The sequence below is a fragment of the Symsagittifera roscoffensis genome, chromosome 7 (assembly GCF_963678635.1).
Source record: "Symsagittifera roscoffensis chromosome 7, txSymRosc1.1, whole genome shotgun sequence".
NCBI lineage: Eukaryota > Metazoa > Xenacoelomorpha > Acoela > Convolutidae > Symsagittifera > Symsagittifera roscoffensis.
In genome coordinates this window covers 28,271,587-28,294,001 of record NC_087068.1, presented here as the reverse complement: position 1 = coordinate 28,294,001, position 22,415 = coordinate 28,271,587, and the positions used below count along the sequence as shown (strand labels likewise).

General features: G+C 33.4%; 1 protein-coding gene across 3 annotated transcripts in view; it reads left to right on the top strand.

Annotated features, from left to right (window-relative positions):
- LOC134850907 (torsin-like protein) overlaps positions 1-22,020 on the top strand; it is a 442,884-nt gene extending 420,864 nt beyond the window's left edge. For all 3 annotated transcript variants that reach the window (XM_063866699.1, XM_063866698.1, XM_063866700.1), the window contains exons 4-5: positions 20,844-21,211; positions 21,476-22,020. In XM_063866699.1, the coding sequence (XP_063722769.1) occupies positions 20,844-21,211; positions 21,476-21,832 (725 nt within the window). In that variant the 3' untranslated portion in view covers positions 21,833-22,020. The remainder of the gene's footprint in view (positions 1-20,843; positions 21,212-21,475) is intronic.
- Positions 22,021-22,415: the final 395 nt, after the last annotated feature.

The following is a 22,415-nucleotide window of genomic DNA, read 5'->3' as shown; positions in this document are numbered from 1 at the left end:
GCGAAAATTTTACTAAAGAAGATGTTTCACAAAACACTAAACATGGTTTACAAAAGATCTTAGCATGGTTTATAATTGATTATTTCACCCACAATTTAGATTTAATTTCACAAGCAAGAAAAAATTTCAGACCTCAAAATACCAATGATGACACTGTTCTTTCAGAACAATCAGATTACGTTTGGGACCCTGACTGGTCTCATCCAGTATTTCTGAATATTCCACAAGATATCTCGAGTCAAGCAATAAGTACAATATTTTTGCACAGAGATTATGTAAAAGTAATACCATTAACCATTGACGCAACACCATTAAATTATAATACATTTTTACCTGAAACACGAAATAACAGCTTAAATTCAACAGTCATACATAATGAAAATCTCAATGGAACCAGAAATCTTACACAACAAGATATTCAAACACCATCACACTTCATAAATGAAGAAATCGTCCAAACAACAGCAACAACTACACAACAAAGTATTTCACCAATACACCCTAATCTGACAACACCAAGAAATACAAATACATCACTAACACAGGTAACCTTACAATCAACAGTTAAACCTTCGGTTGCTCCAAAATATTCACATATGGACTATCAAACATATAGACCAATGACAATACCGTCAAAAACACGAAAACCGTTCACAAGAAATTTTTTTGCAGAACACAATTATAATTATGCTCACCAAACAAAAACAAATCAACCTCCCCGAAAAAAATGCACAAAATTTAAATCACGTATGTTCCCATTATTGGAATCTCCCAAAAACATCGACCAATTCAGTAAATTTTCCAGAAAATCCACAACCTACAGAGTATTGTACTGAAAATTACCCATTTTTTCAACAAAATAAAAATAAAAAACATACACCATACAACACAAACTATTTATCGTCTGATGATGATGATTATCATCAACCAGATATTTTTGCACCATATACTAAAGAATATCGCACGCAGAGACCGCGACAATCTCAACCATCTCAAAATATGAAAATTTACCCACAGTACCCAACAGATACACAAAATCCACAACAAATGCATATACAAAACTCATTTAACACACAATCTTTTCAACCAATACAACCACAAAACCCAATGTTAATGCATTCTTATCAACCAACACAAATGCAAAACGAAATACTGCTTCCATATTACCTTCAGCAACATGAAATCACAAAAAATCAACTTTCAAATTTTTCACAAATGCCAAATGCCGCAGAATCACTACAGATGACTATGAATCCATACCTCATAAGCGGATCATCAAAATTATCGAATAAACCATTAATGGTATTCACAGGAACAGACCCTGAATATTCTGTAGAAGATTATCTAAATGCAGTAACAGCAAATTTAATTTTAAATATAGGACCCGAACCAATTAATACGCCACTACATCAAAATTGGATACATAGACGCACAGCATTAATACAAACAACCCTAGATGGTGCAGCTCAAAAATGGTTTTCAGTATTACCCATAGAAATAAAATCAGACTGGAAAAGATTCACACAAGAATTTTCAAAAATGTTTGATTCTGAAAGAAACAAACAACATCAAAAAATACTATGCAACGAAATCCGCAGATTACCAAATGAAACAATTAAACAATTAGCAGTACGAATCGAAACACTAGTTCGAAAAGCATATTCACTTAATACACATGATTACAAAAACACAAAAATGACAGAAATTTTAATGATGATCTTAACAGCTCAATTAAGGAAAATCAGTAGATAACTTAGAACAAGCAGAAATCACAATGAAACTCGAGGAAACAGAAAATCTAAAACTACAATATGTTAATCGAATTGAAACAAATACTACACATATAAATAACATACAAGAATCAGACACAGACCTGATTGAAAAAATCACTGAAATACTAAATATCTACGAAAAACATCCAAACTTTAAAGGCAAACCATCTTTCAAAAAATGGTGTAATTATTGCCGACGATACGGACACAGTATTTGCGAATGTAGACAAAAACAACAAGACAATCAAAATAAACCTCAAAAGCACAAAGAACCAAACAAATCATTCTATCAATACATGAAAAAAGACCAAAATCTACCAAACAAAAATATACATAGTAATAACAGTTCAGGAAAACCACTTCCGAGCAACTCAAATTACACAAGGAATCAATCATCATATAACTCAAGCTACAGAGGTAGATCACCCGAACGAGGAAATACACGAAATTTCTCACAAAATAGATATAACCGATCGAATAGCCAAAATAACCAAAATAACTATTCACGATCGAATTCCAATACAACAGAATTTGTTTCTGGATCCAGTTCCCAATCAAACCCAAGGAATAGACACTATTCCAATAATCAATCACGAAACTGATCATACAACAGAAATAGAAACTATTCACATAATAGAAATAGAAGTAATTCAAACAATCGAAATCAGAATTACCCGAACAATAGATTAAGGAATAATTCATATAATAGATCAAACTATCACAGATCAAACGATAATTATCATAACAGATCACGAAATAATTCACAAAATCGAAACTCAAGTTACAATAATCGATACAGAAATTATTCTCAGTCAGCACATAGGAATAATAACCGCTATCCTGATTCTAAACATCTATACAGAAGTAGCACACCAAAACATCAAAGACACATTAATCAAGTGCAGACAAATGAAGAAACAACTTCAGACCCCCCAGGTATTGATGACACAGGAAGTAACGAATTACAACTAAATCATATAAATTGTGAATCATCAGATACGGATAATACGGATAATGATACGGATAATACCATCTCTGTAAATATGATAACAGTCGAAAACGACTATGAACCTATCATATATAAACAACCTTTTACTTCACATATATATGAAAATCATTTGGAACTCCTTCACTATTACTATATTGGACCCATTGATAATACACAAACTACACAAGAAGTAAACGGAATTAACACGGTAATTAAACCCGATAAAAAAGACGAAACACAATGCTCAAACACAAAACATATTTATCAAAATATACAAAAAGAACAACCAAGAGAAAAAATTTGGACAATTCCATTTCTCTTAGAAAGTCCAAGAAACAAAGAATTTCAACCACCAGATCTTGAAATTGATTTTTTAATTGACTCAGGAGCAGAATCAAATATAATTAATATTCCCACATGGAATGAAATCAAAACATTGCATACAAACATAGCACCTCTTGAAACCTCTAGTAAATTAGGAACAGCACAAGGATCAACATTAGTAAATTATGGAAAAACCCAATTATTCCTTCTTCCCACGAGAACAATGGAACAAAACAAAATTTTAAACAAACCATTTAACAAATATTTCATATTACTGATATTAAACACAATATCATTGGAATACCATTTATATCTAAATATATAGCAACAATAAACATCTTAAATAGTAAGATCCATATCAAAGATAAATACACAAAAACAAAAAATACAGCCCTAACATTCTTCCAAAGATTAAACAAACAACCACCATTTTTTTCAAAATTTTACCCCATTTACAATCAACAACGAAAACACCTGAAGCCACTATCAGGAAATATATATAATTTTTCAATAAAACAAAATCACCAGTATAAGAAAAGTCAAAATAAACAACAACTTTTCATGTTCGAATTTAAACCTATCCACAAATTTTTCAAATTACGATCTCATCCATAAAATATTCGAAAAACACAAATTCCGACATCATTTCATTACACGTGTATAATAATACACCATATCAAGTAACATTACCCTTAGGACTGTTAGGATATTGTGAAAAAAATGCTACAATTTCACCTATAAATGAAGTAGCCTACCGCGTTAATAATATACTCCAATTATTAGATATTGGCCAATCAACAATTCTTGACGAAGAATTATCCATAAATAATATAATAAGTAATGAAAAAAGAAACACAGATTACTTCACAAAAACACCATATTTTAAACCAACATTCAATATAACAAATTACACAAAAGAACAACAAAAATTTTTAACAATGTTTAATTTTGAACATTCACAAATTACACAAATTGAATTTGATAAATTAGCAAAACAGCTGTTGAAATATTCAACAGTCTACCCAACATCAAAATTTGACGTTGGGAAAATTATTTCATCACTCTACCTCCCGTTAAAACCGACGCAGTTTTCAAAAAACAAAGAGCCAGTAAAGTACCGATTCACTTACATGACAAGGTAAACAGATTACTTGACATTTTAGAACAAACGAAATTATCTCACCAGTAAATAAGGAAGAACAACCAAAAGGTAACGCTTTTATCAACCTTGTTATCATTCTAGCAAAAAGTGAATCAGTAAAAATAGTTTTAGACGCTAGATACCTCAATTCACTAATTGACGAATCAAAATACAATTGGCTTATTGAACCCATACAAGTTATCTTAACAAAGATAAATGGTAAATATTTCACAACCGCAGATATGAATAGTGCTTGTAATCAAATGCCACTAGATGAACAATCACGACGTTTAACACAATTTGTTATTGGAAATCAACAATATGAATTTAATCGCTGATTCTATGGAATATCCATAGGACCAGCAGCTTTTTCAGCTTTTATGAGTAAAATTTTTAGACCACTAATACTCAAGAAAAATGCAATCACATACTTAGATGATGTTTTTATGCAATCACAAACCAAAGAAGAAATGTTTACAGTTTTAGAACAGTATCATAAAATACTTCAGAACGAAAATCTGAAGGCAGCTCCCAATAAATCACACTTCTTTCTAACACGCGTTAAATTTTTAGGACATAATATAGAACGAGAAACTATCTCTCCATTAAAATCACGCATTGATGCCTATCAAAAACTTCAGCCACCCACAAATAAAAAGAAAATCCAAGAATTCCTTGGAATATTAAATTTCTCAAGTAAATATGTTTACAAAATGCAATTGTATTTAAGACCCTTCTATAATATCCTCAGACAACAAAATATTTTTGAATGGACCACTGAACATCAAACACGATTTGAAGAAATTAAAAAACTTTTAACTGAACAAATTTCAAACACAATTCCAGATCCAAATCAACCATTCTATGCAATGTGCGATGCTTCAAATTTTGGCATCGGCGCAGCATTGCTACTATCACATAGTGGAACAAATAAAATGAACCTTATATCAGCAAATTCACGATTACTCACTCAAGCAGAGCTACGACTTTCAACTCTAATGAGAGAATGTACAGCTATAATTTATACACTTACAGAATATGAATTTTTGATACTTGAATCAAAACACCCAACAGTTCTATTCACAGATCACAAACCAATTATATTTCTATTTACACAAAAGTCAAATCCAATTCATAGAGTTTATAGATTTCAACTAATTCTAATGAAATTTCCAAATTTACATATAGTTTGGACAGCAGGAAAAAACCTTGCGTTACCAGATACATTAAGTCGAAATACGCCACCTGAATTACTCACAAGAAAAACTACAGTTGAAATACCACAAAATATTAAATTTTATCTCGCAAAAGATGAAACATCACCCGACTAGAATGCAAATTTGCAGTAAAAACTGATATTGATCAATCACAGATAAATAACCTACAACATTTTTTACTCTACTTAGATTGCCAGAATAATCACTACGAAGTTGATTCACTAGGCACATCAACTTTTAAACCAATTCCATACTCACAATGTTATTAAAAAATAACACTCAACAAAAAAGAATAAAACAAGACTCGCATAAAAAAGAACCTTTTCCATTAATTGAAAAAGAAATATTAACCGATAAAATGAATTTATCAGGACCGCAAACAAACGATTCAAAAAGCACAATAAATCAAGTTTTTGATCTCCATGACCCACTTGACACAATTCCCCTATCAAAATTAGAAATTGACAATATTTTTCTCCCCCCAACAGATAAAGTTACACTTGAACTTTTAAAACAATATCAAAATCTCGACACAGTAATTAGACATTTAAAATCATGGCACAAATACAAAACTTAGCCCGTAAAAGCAAATGCCACGATTTTAGGAAATAAAACACTCCTCTGATATTTCCGAAAATTTGATAACACAACAATTAATGAAAATACAGATCTTTAAGAATATCAATTAAATGATTCCAAAGTTCCCTGTCTTCCTTTAAGTATGATATTAATAGCTTTTAACATCTCACATACACAAAATACTGAAGGACACTCCGGATCAGAAAAAACATACTCAAACTTTACACAAAATTTTTATTTCCCAAATGCACCAATTTGGATAAAAGTACTATGCGATGATTGTATAATATGTCAATTGAACAAACCTTATCCAAATCAAAAACAAATAGCACAAAAACAAGATTTTAAAGGACAAAGTTTATATTTTAACCATCGCATTTCATTCGATACGAAAGGACCAATTTCACCATCTTTTGAAGGAAACTCCTACGTTATGGTCATTATTGACGCATTCACACATTATGTAGCACCCAACTTAGTACCACATTGTAATGCTTATTATGCTTACACGACACTTTATGAACATTGGATAGCTAAATTCGGACTACCCGAAATCTTAGTTACAGACAACGGTACAGAATTCATAAATAATGAAATCATCACACTACGCGACTTATATAACATCAAACATAAACCACGTACATCTCATGCACCTTGGACAAACGGTTTAGTCGAAGGTATGAACCGTTCACTACAAGAATATCTCCGATGTATCATAAATGGAAATGATACAAAATACACAGAATGATCAGCAGATGTAAAACTATTTCCCTTAGAATACGATTCACAAATCACGACAACTTTAGGAATGTCACCATACGAAATGGTTTTTAATCAAAAGCCACGTAAACCAATTATGTTTACAGCAAATTCTCATAAAAATGCACAAGGTTGTTGCCAACCAAATAAAGACTCAATTTGTTATAACCTACCTTTACACACACATGATGAAGATCATTTTCATCACCCACAAATTCTTAAATTAGCCTCTGGTACACACACCGAATGGATTTTAAATAGAGATAAAAAACACAATGAAATTTACCAAAAAGTAACAAAGAAATTGTTACAAAGGCAAAACATAAACGATCAAATTAATTCACGCTTTACACCAGCCAAAGATCTAAAAGTTGGAACATTTGTCTTAATACCTAACTTTAATACGCAAAAAAAAATCTCTAAAAAATTACAACCCCTTCGAAAAGGACCATACCAAATAATTGCCAAACCCACTGACGTGACGTATAAACTTACAGATTCAATTAAAAAAGAAATTGTTCAACATCGTAACAATCTATTGCCCTACTACCCAAAAGAATACGCACTACGCGAATTAACTCAATTATATTCTTTCACAGGTTTAAAAGTTTTTCAAAATCACCCACATACAGAAAAAGAAACTGATGAACAACACAACATTCATCAGGAAAATCAAACACAAATCAAAGCTAAAAACAATCAAAAAATACCAGAACCAAAAATACCTCAAAAAGAAAGAAAGAACAGGAAAATGATAGAAAAAATTTTACCACAAGAACAACTAGAAAATTCAGAACATAGAGAATCATCACGGCTTACAAATAAACCACTACAAAACATTCATTCCACAATCTAAAATATTAAAGAAAGTTGAATTTCAAAAACAACTTTGATTTTAAAAATTAATAATTTTTGCACCTCTGGATCATTTTGAACTTTCATTTTTCAAGATAACATGCTGACAAATACGCAACAATTCTAGTTCAGATTCAGCCAATAGGATTCACTCAAATCCGTCACCTTCTATATCTCTAACACCAACCTATTAGCCGAAAGATATTAAACTCCAGGCATATCTATAACTAAAACTTTACAACCTCCAGGTCAAAAATAAGCAACTCGCTAAAACTTGACAACTAAAATAAATACCACCATAATATTACAACCCTCCCCTATCTAATAACGCAAATATCAACTATATTTTCCCAACACAGACCTCAAAAACCCTCCAACCAAAAATGGCAAATTAGCCTAAAGTAAAAAAGGACCATATTCATTTGGCCTAAAGTACAAATATTTCAAAAATACCCCAGATCACCCGACAAAGAAAAATAAAGCAAAGAAGACCTCCCGAACACCATAAAATCAGCCCCCAACAAATTTTCACAAAACTCAACCCACTTGTCAAAAAATCCATAAATAACTCGACCACACTTGAATCTCGCCTCAAACAACAACAAATATTCGACGAAGAAATCATTTCTTAAATGCTCTTCTCTCGATCAGTCAATATCTTCAAAAATACAATTTTAAATTTTTTAATAAACTTTTTCATACTAGTCAAACTTTTGTTCATATTTCTATTTGATACTTTTGAAGCTTTTATAATCATTTTAATAATCTTTTGCAACATTTTTTTATTTTTCTACTCCCTATTTGAAATATATCTCCAACTTTCCCAAATCATTGATCATATTCACAGTTACGATAATTCAAAGTCTATTTAATTGATACGAACAATTTTTAGTAGAACAGATATTTTTTTACTATTTGTAATTTTCATCATATTTTTATCATCCCTAATACTGACAATGTGCAAATGTGTAAAAAAGGCAATAGTCACATTCGCCTTAGCAACAATCCTTTTAATTTTTTTCATCGAAGAATACTACAATAAACATAAATCTTCCCACTAGAAAAAATCAACCGAACACTTTCAGAAATTGCTAACCAACAATCACAAAATCAGTCTTCACCGAAATCGTCCCAAGAAAACCCAACAGTACCCACAACTACCCAAAACCCCCAAACATCCACACGAATTTCTTTTCAAGATAATCCATACACTTTTGAAGAACGACACGCTCGCTTATCCGAACCATTAGAACCAGTTCAGCGACAGGCACCTCTAAGTGAACCAACATATAATTTGTACACCACATTACCACAAGAATTAAGCAGAATAAGAAACATTAGTCAAAACCAAAATACAGTCGAAATAAATAGACAAATTATACATCCACGAAGAAATAGAAGTTTTCAAACCCCTAGAGTTCATTTTGAAATACCCCAATCACCAACACCAACTACTTCAGAAATTTCAAGTAGTACATTGCCAGAAATTCCCACACTACTTTCACAACAGAGCATCTCAAATATACTCTCAGATTACTTAGGTTCAACACCAACATCTGAACAAATACGTGAAAATCCCTTTAACCCCCCCAATCCCACAGCACGACTACCATATTGGGCAACACACTCATGTACATAAGGTGAACCAAACCTAGTGAATGATGCAATAGATATTTCTACAGATACAACACTATCATCACTACCAGAAACATCATCACTACCGTCAACACCATCATTAAGTCAAATTTCACCAACGCTTTTCCCTTTAAATTTTCCAAATAACCTCGACGCTAGATATCGAGAACAATTATCAACAAATATCCCTTTACGACTAGACTGGAATACATTCGTAGCACCCCCACCATTATTTGGACAACATCAAGATAGTAACCGAGTCCACAGTTGGGCACTTAACAGACTACAATATAGACAAGATATCCACGAAGATATTTGTGAACACAATATTCAGATACTTCAACAAAATAGTCCCAATTAAAATTCGAAATCACGATCAAACTTAACAATATTGTTCAACATCCCTAACCATTAAATCCACCAAATATAACAGCTCAGTTGCTACCACCACCATTTATAACAACTGAAGTAATATATAAATACGATAGATATACAAAAAACACAATTGGTTACATCACATTTTATAACCCATACTCAGGATTATCATACACATGTTTATTCTAAAAATATTAACATTTCAACACATCTTTTTCTAATATTTTCCCACGAAAACACAAATCCTTTACCTCGCACAGGACCCCAGAGTTTATTAGTAACACACTACGATTGTGAAGAAAACGAACAAAAAACACTACACAAATATGCAATAAATCAAGTATCACAATGCGAAACAGAACCACAAGCTATAGAAACTACAAATGTAATAGCAAAATTGTATTCAAAAGCCCGAGCAACAACAGTCACAGGATATAAATTTACAGCAACATTTTCCGAAAAGAAAGTACACTGTTCACAAGTGTCCAATGGAAATAAGAACCGACTTGATCACGAATCATTCTATCAAAGTAATATAAAACGACTTTTACACCTAAATCCCGATGATTGTAAAAACGAACTACTCAGACTGAACATCACAAAAAATAGAAACACAGACAGGAAAATAGTAAATTTCCAAGTCTTTGCCGATTCTGTACATCAAGCACAACTTGAACGATATCAAGGACATATAAAATTAGACAAAAAATACCCATACAACGGCGCACACGGAAGATTAACTTATGACATACACGATAAACACTGGATACCACATATTGGAATAAATGACCCCTCAAACTGCAAAGCAGACACAAAAAAATAAAGGATATCAAGAAATAATGTTTTTCGATTGGAAAATACAACTCGAAAAAGTACAACTCACACGAGATTTATCTGATAACACAATGATCTATCAAGGAATAAGATTACCTTGCAAAAATGATCAAAGTTATTGTGACCCTACAACAAGGACCCAAGCATTGTTTGGTTTCCCGAAAATACATGCACAACATTCCAAGTAGCAAAAATACACGCTCGAATGATAAAATTTCATGAAAAATATTTTATAGAAGCAATTCCATACGAACAAGTAAATCCATCCCGAAAACAAAGTAATGATTTTAGAAATATTCATGATATAGAAAATAAATTAACACGTTTCCAAATCTATCAAGAAACAGAAATTGCATGTAAATACAGAAATCCACTTTAGAAGACACAATACTCTGAAATACTTGTCGAATACGAAAAAAGTTTTGACATGACCACTGGAAAAATAAAATTTGACCCGTATGCCACAAGTCACCCTATAAATGAAGAAACATCATACATACCAGTTAACTTTCAAAAAAGCACAGGTCAACCTGGTGGAAAACTAACACCACATGACAGTAAAAGTACACGTTTACAAGAACTATCACTAATGAATAGCACCTATTTCGGTAATATTCATTACGATATCTACTTGGATATGAAGTTAGACTACACAATTAGTCGAATTTTTCAAGAAATGTCACTCTCCGAATTAGAAACACTTCACGAACTATGCGAATTGGAAAGAACACAAATCCTACAATCACTCGCACTAGCAGTACTAAAAATACCCTACGCAGGATACTTATTATCAGGAAACAGATCAAATTTTCTAGATTACGAAGGAAATATTTTATGGTTTTATACTTGTACCAAAAAAGTATCACTACTATATGTTTTTGAAGACAAACGTTGTTATAAAAGAATCCCTATATTCTATAAATATAAAGTACATTTTGTCGACACACTTTCAAGACGAACTTATTTTTGGGATACCGCAGTCCCATGTGGATCAGAAAATAGCCACAATGTAGTACAATTGAATCCTGATGAAGATAAATACTATCTCCTTACACCATACCCTACGTTAATGCAATCACTCAAAAAAATTTTACCCGAAAGCATCAGAGATATTGCTAGTAATCCAAATATTGATTTACAATCAATTGGAATATATTCAAAATCAGATATCCAACATCACATTAGAACACAACAATTTCACGAATTATTAACACAAATAGACACAATACAAAGACAATCAATTGACCAGAATTTAAGAAAACTTGCCGAAACCGCAGGATTCGCAGATATTTATACACCAGATTATAGCGGATATTTTAAAGACATTAAAGACTACATATATTTAAACGGTGAAAAATACAGACCACAAGATATTTCACCTATAAATATTTTCAGTTTTGTCACCCTAAAAACGAAATTTTAGCTTTTCTAGGATGGCCCTATTACATCTTAGAAAAATTAACTATCTTATACGCCATGTTTAAATTTAAAGGATTTCTTTTCTCACTTTTAAAAGGAATCTATAACACATGCGCTATACACACACAAGTAAACAGACAAGCAAGTGTATCACGTATACTATTTGCAGGATTTTTTGGAATTTTTTCATCATCAATAAACAAAATACTTCTAGATGCACAAATAAAAGAATATAACACGAAAATATCCACAAGACAAAACACTTACGACGAAGAACACAATAATATAGAGATAACACCTACCGCACCACAGTTGCCACCCCTACCACAAAATCATTCATTATGATTAGTTCCCCGTAATTTCCGAAACCTAGCAATCACAAATAATCCAAATTCTAGACCGAATATAACACAAAGTCCCATCCAACATATAATAACACATCATTCACAAAATGATAATACATACGAACAAATTATAGAACAACCCCACACCACGACACTTTTCAGTCTCAACATAATCATTTTTTTAGCCCACGATGAGCCGACAACTTGGATCCCTCCATCGCTCAAATTCCCACCCAGCCAACCTCCAAACTCAAATCCCAATAATTCCCCTTTTTGCTTTCCCACTACCCGATTTTCCGATTATTAATATATCATCAAGCACGTATTCTGATACTAACTCAGATATTTCAGTTTTATATTCTATCTCACAATTTAATAACCCTAATGTAGAAACCCCCGACGAATTTGCAGACTCCGAACCATCTCCCTCAAATTATACCTAGACCAACTCCTCAGTTTTTTCAAAACCCCCTTTTCAACCAATCCCACCAAATAATCCACTCCCATCCATTTCCACTCCTTCTTATGCTTCCCAAGTGACCCCAACCTATTCTCCATTTAATTCCGACAGATCACATAATAACTCCCCAGATAACATCCAAATTCCCGAAAAACTTGATAATTTTATTACACTACAACAACAATTAACATACCCCCACACTCTTACAATACATCAACTATCATCAACAGTAACATCCTCAAATCCACCAACTCCTACACCTTCTTCAGCTTACACTCCATCTTTAGCTCAATCATCCACATCCACCGAAACACCTACCAGCACTCACCGAGCTTATCGCACTTTTAAACGAAAATTTCCAAATCACCCATTCCCAACCAAACCCGGAACAGCCCGCGAATATATCAATCACCCGCGACACAACAACACGAAAAATTTTCTTGAAATCACCTTACCCTCATTTCCGCAATATACATTAAACACACCTAACGATACTAATGACACACGCAATTTCGTAGATGAACATGTTTTAATGCCAACACTTCATTGGACAGCTTATTATAATTTTACTAACCCCCTTTGCCTACCACTAACAAATAATCATGACAGCATAGAAAAGAACAAAAATATATTATATAGACTCACCACAACACTAACACCTCGACAATTTACTTACGTTGGATATAAAAAGTTACTAAAAACATTCACTGCACCCCGAGCTAACGAATTTGCAATAGAATACTACGATCATAATATCATCAGCCCTAATCAAGACCAATTTTTAGATGAAGACCGCTTCGCAAACCCGCAACTAGCAGAAAATTTTTCATCAAAACATCATACGTATTCACACTTAATATTTTTGATAGAAAGAATGATTACGTAATTTCAGAATCACTAGCTGATATTCAAGCATACGAGAGCTTCTATGATAAATTTCAGTTATTTTCACTAACCTTTCACTTTCTTTCACCACAGGAACGCGATTTGCACTGTTCCCACGATATTATGTTACGCACTAAACAGACCCACACATATACATACTATCGTTTTATACAAAATCATTTTGATTTGCATACCCCATCAAGACAACCTCACCATCGTTTTCAGTTTCTTAACTCAAAGTACACGTCACCGTTTTTCCTTATTTTTACATATTGCATCAAAGATACTAACCTCCACGGCATCCTCAGCAACTATGACCCAGTTACCCAAATGTATATATTCTGTCTCATCACGAAGACCTTCAATGCCGAAGAATCCAGACCCTTTTTTATCCCGCATGAATTTATCCAGCCTATTGAAATACCCATAATAGAATTCATTCACAATACTAAATTTAATCATAAAATATATAACCTCATTCAAAACACACCTTACGAGTTTGCAGTAGGCACCGAAGAACTAAATACCATTAAAGCACTTCAATTGCTTTGGCCACTGCTACAAACTAAAAACATAATACGCATACTAGCCAAATTACTAACAACATCAGATATGATTCACGACATCTTCCCCCACGGTTTTTTCCCAGAAAATTAAGGTAAGTATAAATTGAAATACTCTTAACTAATAAATTTAAATTAGTACTAACCATTTTCTATCAATGTTTGATTTATATTTCTAGTCTTCACACCACGATCATCTACAAAACAGAAAAGAAAAATAAAAATACAAACTTGTTAAATTCTCTTAAAATTCGTTAATTTCTTGCACTAAATAATGTAGTAAAATTCATACCAAATGTAGTAATTTTATTTATAAATTATTTCCCCATGAAGCAGTAAACTTAATTGCGATGAAAATTAATAATTTTAAAATTCCCCCAAAACGCAGTAAAATTCAAATTCTATGCAATAAATTGATAAAATGAGAAAGCAGTACTAACCTTTTCAATATTTTCATTCACTCGCACAAGAATTCTATCCAAACTCGCACAGCTCGCCCACGAAGAATTGTTTAAATAATGATTTTGAGTTTCAAGCTTTCACTATCAACAACTCTAACACACGATAACAAGTTTCAAACTTTCCTTTAACCCGGTTGGAAAGGAATTATATACTAAACCAAACTAACCAACGCAGCTCACTAAACACCACAAATCATAAAATAACAGCATGACTAAGAAAAGAAAACCAACGGTACCCAAACCGGATTAACCCAGTTTAAAACTGGATAATTTATTCTTTTGAAGACTATTATAAAGTCTCGGAAAGAAATAATAAAACACAAAAAAGTCGCAAGACAAACCCATACCGAAAACAATTTGATTTTTGAAAAAAGGACACAACCAAAGTAACATAAGAAAGACCAACATAAACCCACCAACATAAAACGTTATCACATAACAGGACCTCTCAAAGAAACAGCATGAAATCATACTCCCACTCCTGGCCTAACCCACCAGAGAGGACGTCCTGAGCATGCTCTATAGCCGGCCTAACGCACCGTGCTACATCCACGCTTTGTGACCACACTCCTGTTTTTAATAAGAGGTACTCAAGGGTGAGTAACTCTTCAAAATAACCAAACTAAAACAAAACGCTTTTGTGAAAACGACTAACTAAAATCATGATTAAAAAACTGAATTAACATAATTTTATAAAATGTAAATCATACTCTGCAGTATATAGATCATACACAAAAACAGAGACGAACATCCAAAGACTAGACGATCCCATCACACTCGAACAAAAGAATGGCTAAACACAACCTACATGCCGTCCAAAATCACAACTCAAAGGATTTAGAGTACGACTTGACTTCGCAGAAAAGGACTGAACTAGAACAATGACCACCTCGATGTTCAAGTATACGTACAGATCCGAGTTACAAGGCATCCCTTCCACACACGATCTTCACGCCATTCCCAGACGAGGTTGCACACAAACGAGTTCTCTACATAATACAGAAAAACCTGTCATAGCAAACCATTTTGAAATCGGATTGATTTCATTGGGGATCACAGTCGTTGTCGAATGACGACGTAACAATTTCTTATCCATAATTCTAGCGTCCTGGAACGTTCTTCTCCAAGAGGAACCGGACAAGAAAATGATGTTCGCCAAATACCAACGTTCATCATCCATCCTTCAAATTGCAGAGAAGAAAGATAGTTCTAAAAAACTCTGTAAACCCCGGATGGGTGGAACCTGATCTAAACTACATTTTATAATTGGATAAATTGGATATTTTATCACTGTAAAATATTTAATATTAACCAATCATAATCCATCTAACTAACAACCCACTTATTTGTAAGTGCTGAAATTATTTGTAATTTCAGCACCAGAGAGATTTGAATTTAACTTAGAAATTAGTTGCCTCTCCAAGAGAACTTCAGCAGTTGCAATAAGCCAGTATACTCTAGATCTATTGAGCCTAGCAGAGACTAGTTAAACACCCTGAGACTAGTAGATATAAGAGTAAGATTAGTATCGGTATTAGACTAAGGAGTTGCACGAATCTATCCGGCCGAAAATAAGATAGCGTGACGAGCAGACGGTGTACCCTATCCGAAATTACTCTATGAGTTAACCACATCGGTCATAACTCAGTCATAACTAAATGTGGCCATGATGCTTCGAGTCATGAAATTCTAGAGCACTTGTTATCAGTCATTGTCGAAATTATAGCCATCAATAAATCTATCACTGAGTGTGCATTCCTTGATTGTTTACACTAGCGTCAGCTTAGTGTATCATTAGGAACCTTCTTTTTTGTAACGCAAATATAAGTGTTCATTAAAAGTTTTTAGTTACTTCGAAATTTCCCTGTAGCATTGGAAATTGGGTAGCAGCTGTTCTCTGGTTTATTTGTGGTTAGTGTGTTGTACCTTTAGGCTTGCGTGGCGGAGTTGTTAGTGTGTGAGACTCTTTATCTCTGCGTCACAGGTTCGAATATCAGACGATGCGAACTTTATACTAATTCTGGACTTATTTCTACTTTTTATTGCACTTTTTAGAGCTGCTTTTGTCGTGTTCTCACTGCTGTTTGCGAAGCGAAGCTTCGCCTTTTAAAAAAAATGCAAAACGGTCGTTCTTTGTATAAAGTGGGGAATGAATACACTCAAAACTTTAACCTATATGGTTATTAGTTTGTCTTTGTAAGATGCGGCTTTTTTCACAGAACCAAGCAGAAGATCCTACCGTGTATAAAACAGGGAATGAATACACTGAAAACTGTTCGGAGCAGCTTTTTTCAAAGCCTCAAGGGTAAGGTTATGCGATCTTCTGGTCTTGAAGCTTTTTAAAAGGAGTTCTATGGTTACAGCAGGGATCCAATTTTTGAGATAATGATACTCTGACGTTGCAATTATTATCAATACGTACAGAATTAATTGTTCATCAGAAATTGTTTGCTGGGGCCTTTTTTCTCTTGAATGTTTCATCAAATTATATGAGAAAGAGTCTTTCGGAAAGTGTAAGCCATTTGAAATGTTTAATTATGACCAACCAATAAAAAAATCTGTAAATGGTTTACTGGTCCTTGTTGACTGTCATTTTTTTTTTGATAATCAGATAAACCTCTGGATAAGATTTTAAAAGATTCTGTTGTGAATCACAAAATAAGAGAAAGTACTACATGAAGTTTTCTCTTTTGATCTCGAATTTTATGCCAAAATCATAATCACATTTGGAATCGTTATCAGCACTTTTTTTCACTCGGCCAGCACAAACCGAGAAAGCACAATGGATAATAACAGAGCATCTCTCACAGTGAAAAAATGATTTTGCTCCTCGAGGTTCCAAAATAACTTTTTTATTGTCTTTTTGAAAACGAAACAACAAGCAGTTACCATGAATGTTTCAAGCATGAACCAATTCGCCGTTACTATACGTTTTTATATTCTTTTTGCTTATACAAAAAAGGTCACGATACGGCTGAAAAAACTTTTCAATTGAATTGACCAAAATTGTTGGATGTAGTTCCAGGAAAGTAACATGAATATAATCAGGACGCCAAAATGATTGAAATTAAGTTATTTTTGGAAAAAAAATTAATTATAATTAACTCTGAAGTTTTTTTGTGTTGAAATTTTCGAGCAGAAAAGTATCTCCATGTAAGAAAAACTTCGCGGTGACATAGTTTTTATGGTACTCGAAAGTTTTTTTTGATGCCTAGAGTTTAATATAGCTTTTTTTCCTTTTATATCTCTAAATTAGCTTAATGGTTGTGATAAACTTATTGATATGGATTCACGAGATGATCACTAAAGTTAATTCTGCAGTCTGGGACGTCTCATGTAATTAGATCCTGAAGCTGATAATTGAACACTTGAAGCAAAAGACAGAAATCATCAGAAACCAAATTTAGGAAATTGTGATTATGAAAATTGATACTACGAGCCAAGAGGAAAGGTTATCAGAACAAGAGCGCCCGGTCCAACTTGAAAGATTGAGTTGTTTTTGAGAATGTACCGTTCGATTTGAACACTCTTTGCTCCAGCATCTGCGAATTCTTCGACAAGTGTCTTCAAATCGAAGTTAAACCCTGTGATATCAAGGCATGCCGACACATCAATGAAAGCAATTAGTTCTATCCAGACACTGTGATAGCTGAGTTTGCTTATTTTGACACAAAGCGCAACATATCATCGCTGTCAACTTCTTGGACATACCGAAAACCTAAAGGCTACCAAAAATCATCCATATTTATCCGTGAACGCTTACCAAAGCGTGATGCCGATCGATATCCAGAGAAAAGCAAACGATATGATTTTTTATGACAATAATTATTAACTGTCAAATAAAAATTTTCTGCGAGTATGGCAAAAACAAGCCAATATGAGTCTCAGTAAACATCGAAAGAGCCTTAAAAAATCTGAAAAACCGTGAATAAAAAAGAACTTCAAATGTTTAAATTCAGAGACTGAAGGATGAGTCAAAGCCGGTGGCAAATGATAAACACAAGTAGATCCTAGTAAGATTAGGAGAGGCAAGTGACCAAGAACTATCGGGAATGTTAGAATTTGAGCTGGCTAAGTACACCTCCAACGGACAGAAAAAACAGATAATCAATTCAACCCTTACAATTGCTAAAAAGGTTGAAAATATTTAAACTCAATTGTCTTCTGTTTTTTTAACTGAGACTTGGCTTTGTGATAGAGATTACGTAATTTCTTATAATATTGAGACGTACTACCCTGTAGGTGTGAAAATGGAGAAAGCAGCGAAGGCGGAGTCGCCATCTATGTAAGCAAAAACCTCAAGTTTTCCAAAAATCTACATTGGTAGGAGATTTTAGCATAGATGTCAATCGAGTAGATATGAAAAGTCTGGTAGCTGACAAAACTTGTGTCTAAATGAAAAGATGTTTAGCGCATTGCTTGCTTCCTGAAAATCAATGTGCCCTTCTGTTAGAACTACTCATTAATTTGAGCTGGTCAAGTATCTTAGGTGAACTAAACAAAGCGATGTTAGATATGGAGAAAATAAATAGTCCAAGAAAAAAGATGCGCTTTTAAGACTTTGCAACAAGAAGCAAATTAAAACACCCTTGGATTATAAAAGTCTGGAAAGCGAAATTTGAAATTGAATATGGCTCTATAAGGTGTTCATAAGAATGACATTAGTAGTAAAATTTGATGGAAATGAAAACAAGTAAGAGCTTTTTTGTTTCTTTAAACAATTTCTATACGGTAATCAGAATCAACTTAGTAAGATCGAAGAAAGCGAGAAATTTGCTATCGAAGTCAACGGTTTTGTTCTGTACGGTGGGTGCTTCGCTTGCAGTTTGGTTTGATCCTCCAGTCATTGAACATTGAATAGTGAAAATAGAAAAATGATCAGTCCTTCCAAAGTGTCATGCTTAATGAACAGAAAGTTTATCTGAATAATCTGGAATCAGAAATTGTAAACTATAATCTGGAATCAGAAATTGTAAACTAGTCTTTTTTAAAGGTTACTGTTAAAGATTTAATCAACTGATGTTTGGTAGCCAGTTTGCTACCGTGATCGACATAAATGTATATGAGTTCTATAAACCCGTCATTCATTATGGTTTCAATTTATGTGTGTAATAACGAAAAAAAGCTCAAATGTCAAAATGCAAAAAAGAATTATTAGAGTAGTTTTCTTTAAACTTCGCTGTTAACGCGTTTATAAAATGATATTTGATAATCAGTTTGCTATTGTGATTGAGCTAGGCTGTTAACGCGTTTATGAATTGATGTTTGATTATCAGTTTGCTATTGTGATTGAGCTACATTTATTGGAGCACTTAAAAGAGATCACTATACCATTAACTGGAGTGAATAAACTCAAATTTATCCACATCATCTAAATCTTCGATCATCATTTAGAGAAGCTAAGCTTCAATACTTTAGAGTCGCAGCTATTAATTAAAAATTTCAATTCAGATTGACAAAATGCATAAAAATGATATGACTTTTATTGAGAATGTTGATGATATCCAAATTAAGTACCAATTTAACAACCTTTCTCACAAATTTTTCTATAGTTATGAACTGAATAATCAAAAAATGCTTGATATCTTTTTTGACCCGCTCATTAATTTTCTATGTTGATGTGGTCTTAAACCTTTTGCATCATTTCCTAAAGTCTACATTTTTATAAACTAAACACTTAATCTCAGTTCTGTTCATGCTGCGAGACGATTAATTTCGGTCTCTGTTGGTTTGGCCCCTGCCCCTATATAAGCAACCTTGCAGCTTATTTGGTGTATACTGCAGTACGTAGAAGCATGAACGTGTTAAAAGAACTGTTGACTAAATGTAAGGAATGATTTTGCATTTAGATTATCAGCAGCATTTCCGATTTTTTTACTCAATTTTATTCTGTAAATTTTGTGGAAATTTAAAAAAACTTGAAATATTAGATATGGATGTTTATTGTGCACTACTTTTAAGAAGTCAAAACTCGATTAATTGCTTGTTCCTCTTAAGCCAACATCTTTAGGGGATTGCGCCTAGCGTTGGACCTGGGCGGATAATTTTTTTTTGATTGTCCAAAAAGTTGATGCGTATGTCATTGATAATGTCGGCTGGAGTTTTTAATTCAATTAAATTAAAATGTTGTCTAAGTTAGCAGATTTTTCAATGACGGCCAAAATTTTATAAATGATCACGTTTTTTTTGCAACGAAACAGTCTTATTAATTGATAGTTTAGTGCTATTTTAGGTGTTGGGAAGACGCACGCACTGAAGATTATTAGAGACACAATGTTCAAAGAAGGAGAGAAGACTTGGTTTTTTGACTACATAAACGCACCTCTTGATTTTCCTTACCAGGATGACGAGAAAGACCTCAGGGATTATAGAGAAAAACTTCTGGGCAGAATCAAGAGGGCTGTGGAAAAATGTGATCGTGCGCTGATTATTTTGGATGAGACGCACCTGATGAACGTGAAACTCCTGGAAAGTGCGAGACCGTTTTTTGATAGTAATGAACAAGTAAATGGAGTTGACTGTCGAAAGGCCACTTTTATTCTTGTTACTAACACCGGATTCGACGGTCTGGTTGATATGGCTTATCAATATGACCAAAAGGTAATACTTATTACATTAACATCGGCCGGTTTTATTACCACAAGTGTTTTTACGTGTGTACCAAAATTATAACATTTGCAAACTCGTTTTGAGTTTCCGTTAACTGTCGAACAAAGTAGCCCCGAAAAATTTGACCGTTGAGAAACAAAAGCTAATGCATCTGAAACCCAGAAGCACCAAAAAATCAGTATAATTTTTTTAAAATTTATGCTAGAAGTTACTTCTGTTGAAACTCGCTCACAAGTTCATTGTCCTTTTTTTCAGGGTCTGAGTGCCCATGACATACCCACCCTGGAAGTTGAGACGGTTCTGAAGGCTATCGCATTCGCAGACAAACAGGGCTCATTTTACAAGAGCCTTATATTGGCCCATCACCTGATAGACTTTTTCGTGCCCTTCTTCCCGCTCGACAAAAATCACGTGAAGTGCTGTATCCGGAATGAAGTTGAAAGACGATTTGGTTTTTGCCCGAAAGAATCTATCGTGGAAAGCATATTGAACACCATAAAGTTCGTTCCTGATTACGACCCAAAGTTTGCAGATGTAGGATGCAAAAGTGTTCCCAGAGCCATAGCCATGCACGACTTTTCGCACAGCGCGACTTTTCGCGCAGACTTGTGAAGTGCGATCTTTTAACTCTAATCAATAAGTCAACGAGGTGCTAAGCTTTACTTTTTCCTTATCAACACTAGCTCCATGTATGATAAGATAAGTAGATTACAAGTTTACACCACAAATATCACTAGATTTTCTGGCATTTTCATCTATTTCATCAAATTTTGGATTTTCTCAACCTCAGTTTTTTTTTGTCGTGGGCTTCTTTTCTAAATTTTGAAGAAGAAAAATTCGAAAGAGTTTTTGTTTTCGATTTCTCATTAGATGCAATTGTTTTTTTAGGAAATTTAGGCCCTTTCAATCAACGTTTTTTGAAGCTGAAAAAGCAATTTGAAAATGGAAGGGAAACAAATAATGTGATTTGCAAAATTCTCTCTTTCGCTCTATGAACTTCTCAAACTAGAAGTTTATTTAACAAAAAAAAACTTTTTACTTGTGTTTTTAACTACCTTATCCAAACTATGAAGGTCGTTTTACTTAAGGCCAGAGTTTCTGTGCAACTTGCTGCATGCTGTATGTGATTTAGAAACATGTTTAAAAATTCCGGCGTTCGAATTTCCAGATCCTAAATATTTAGGAGAAATTCAGA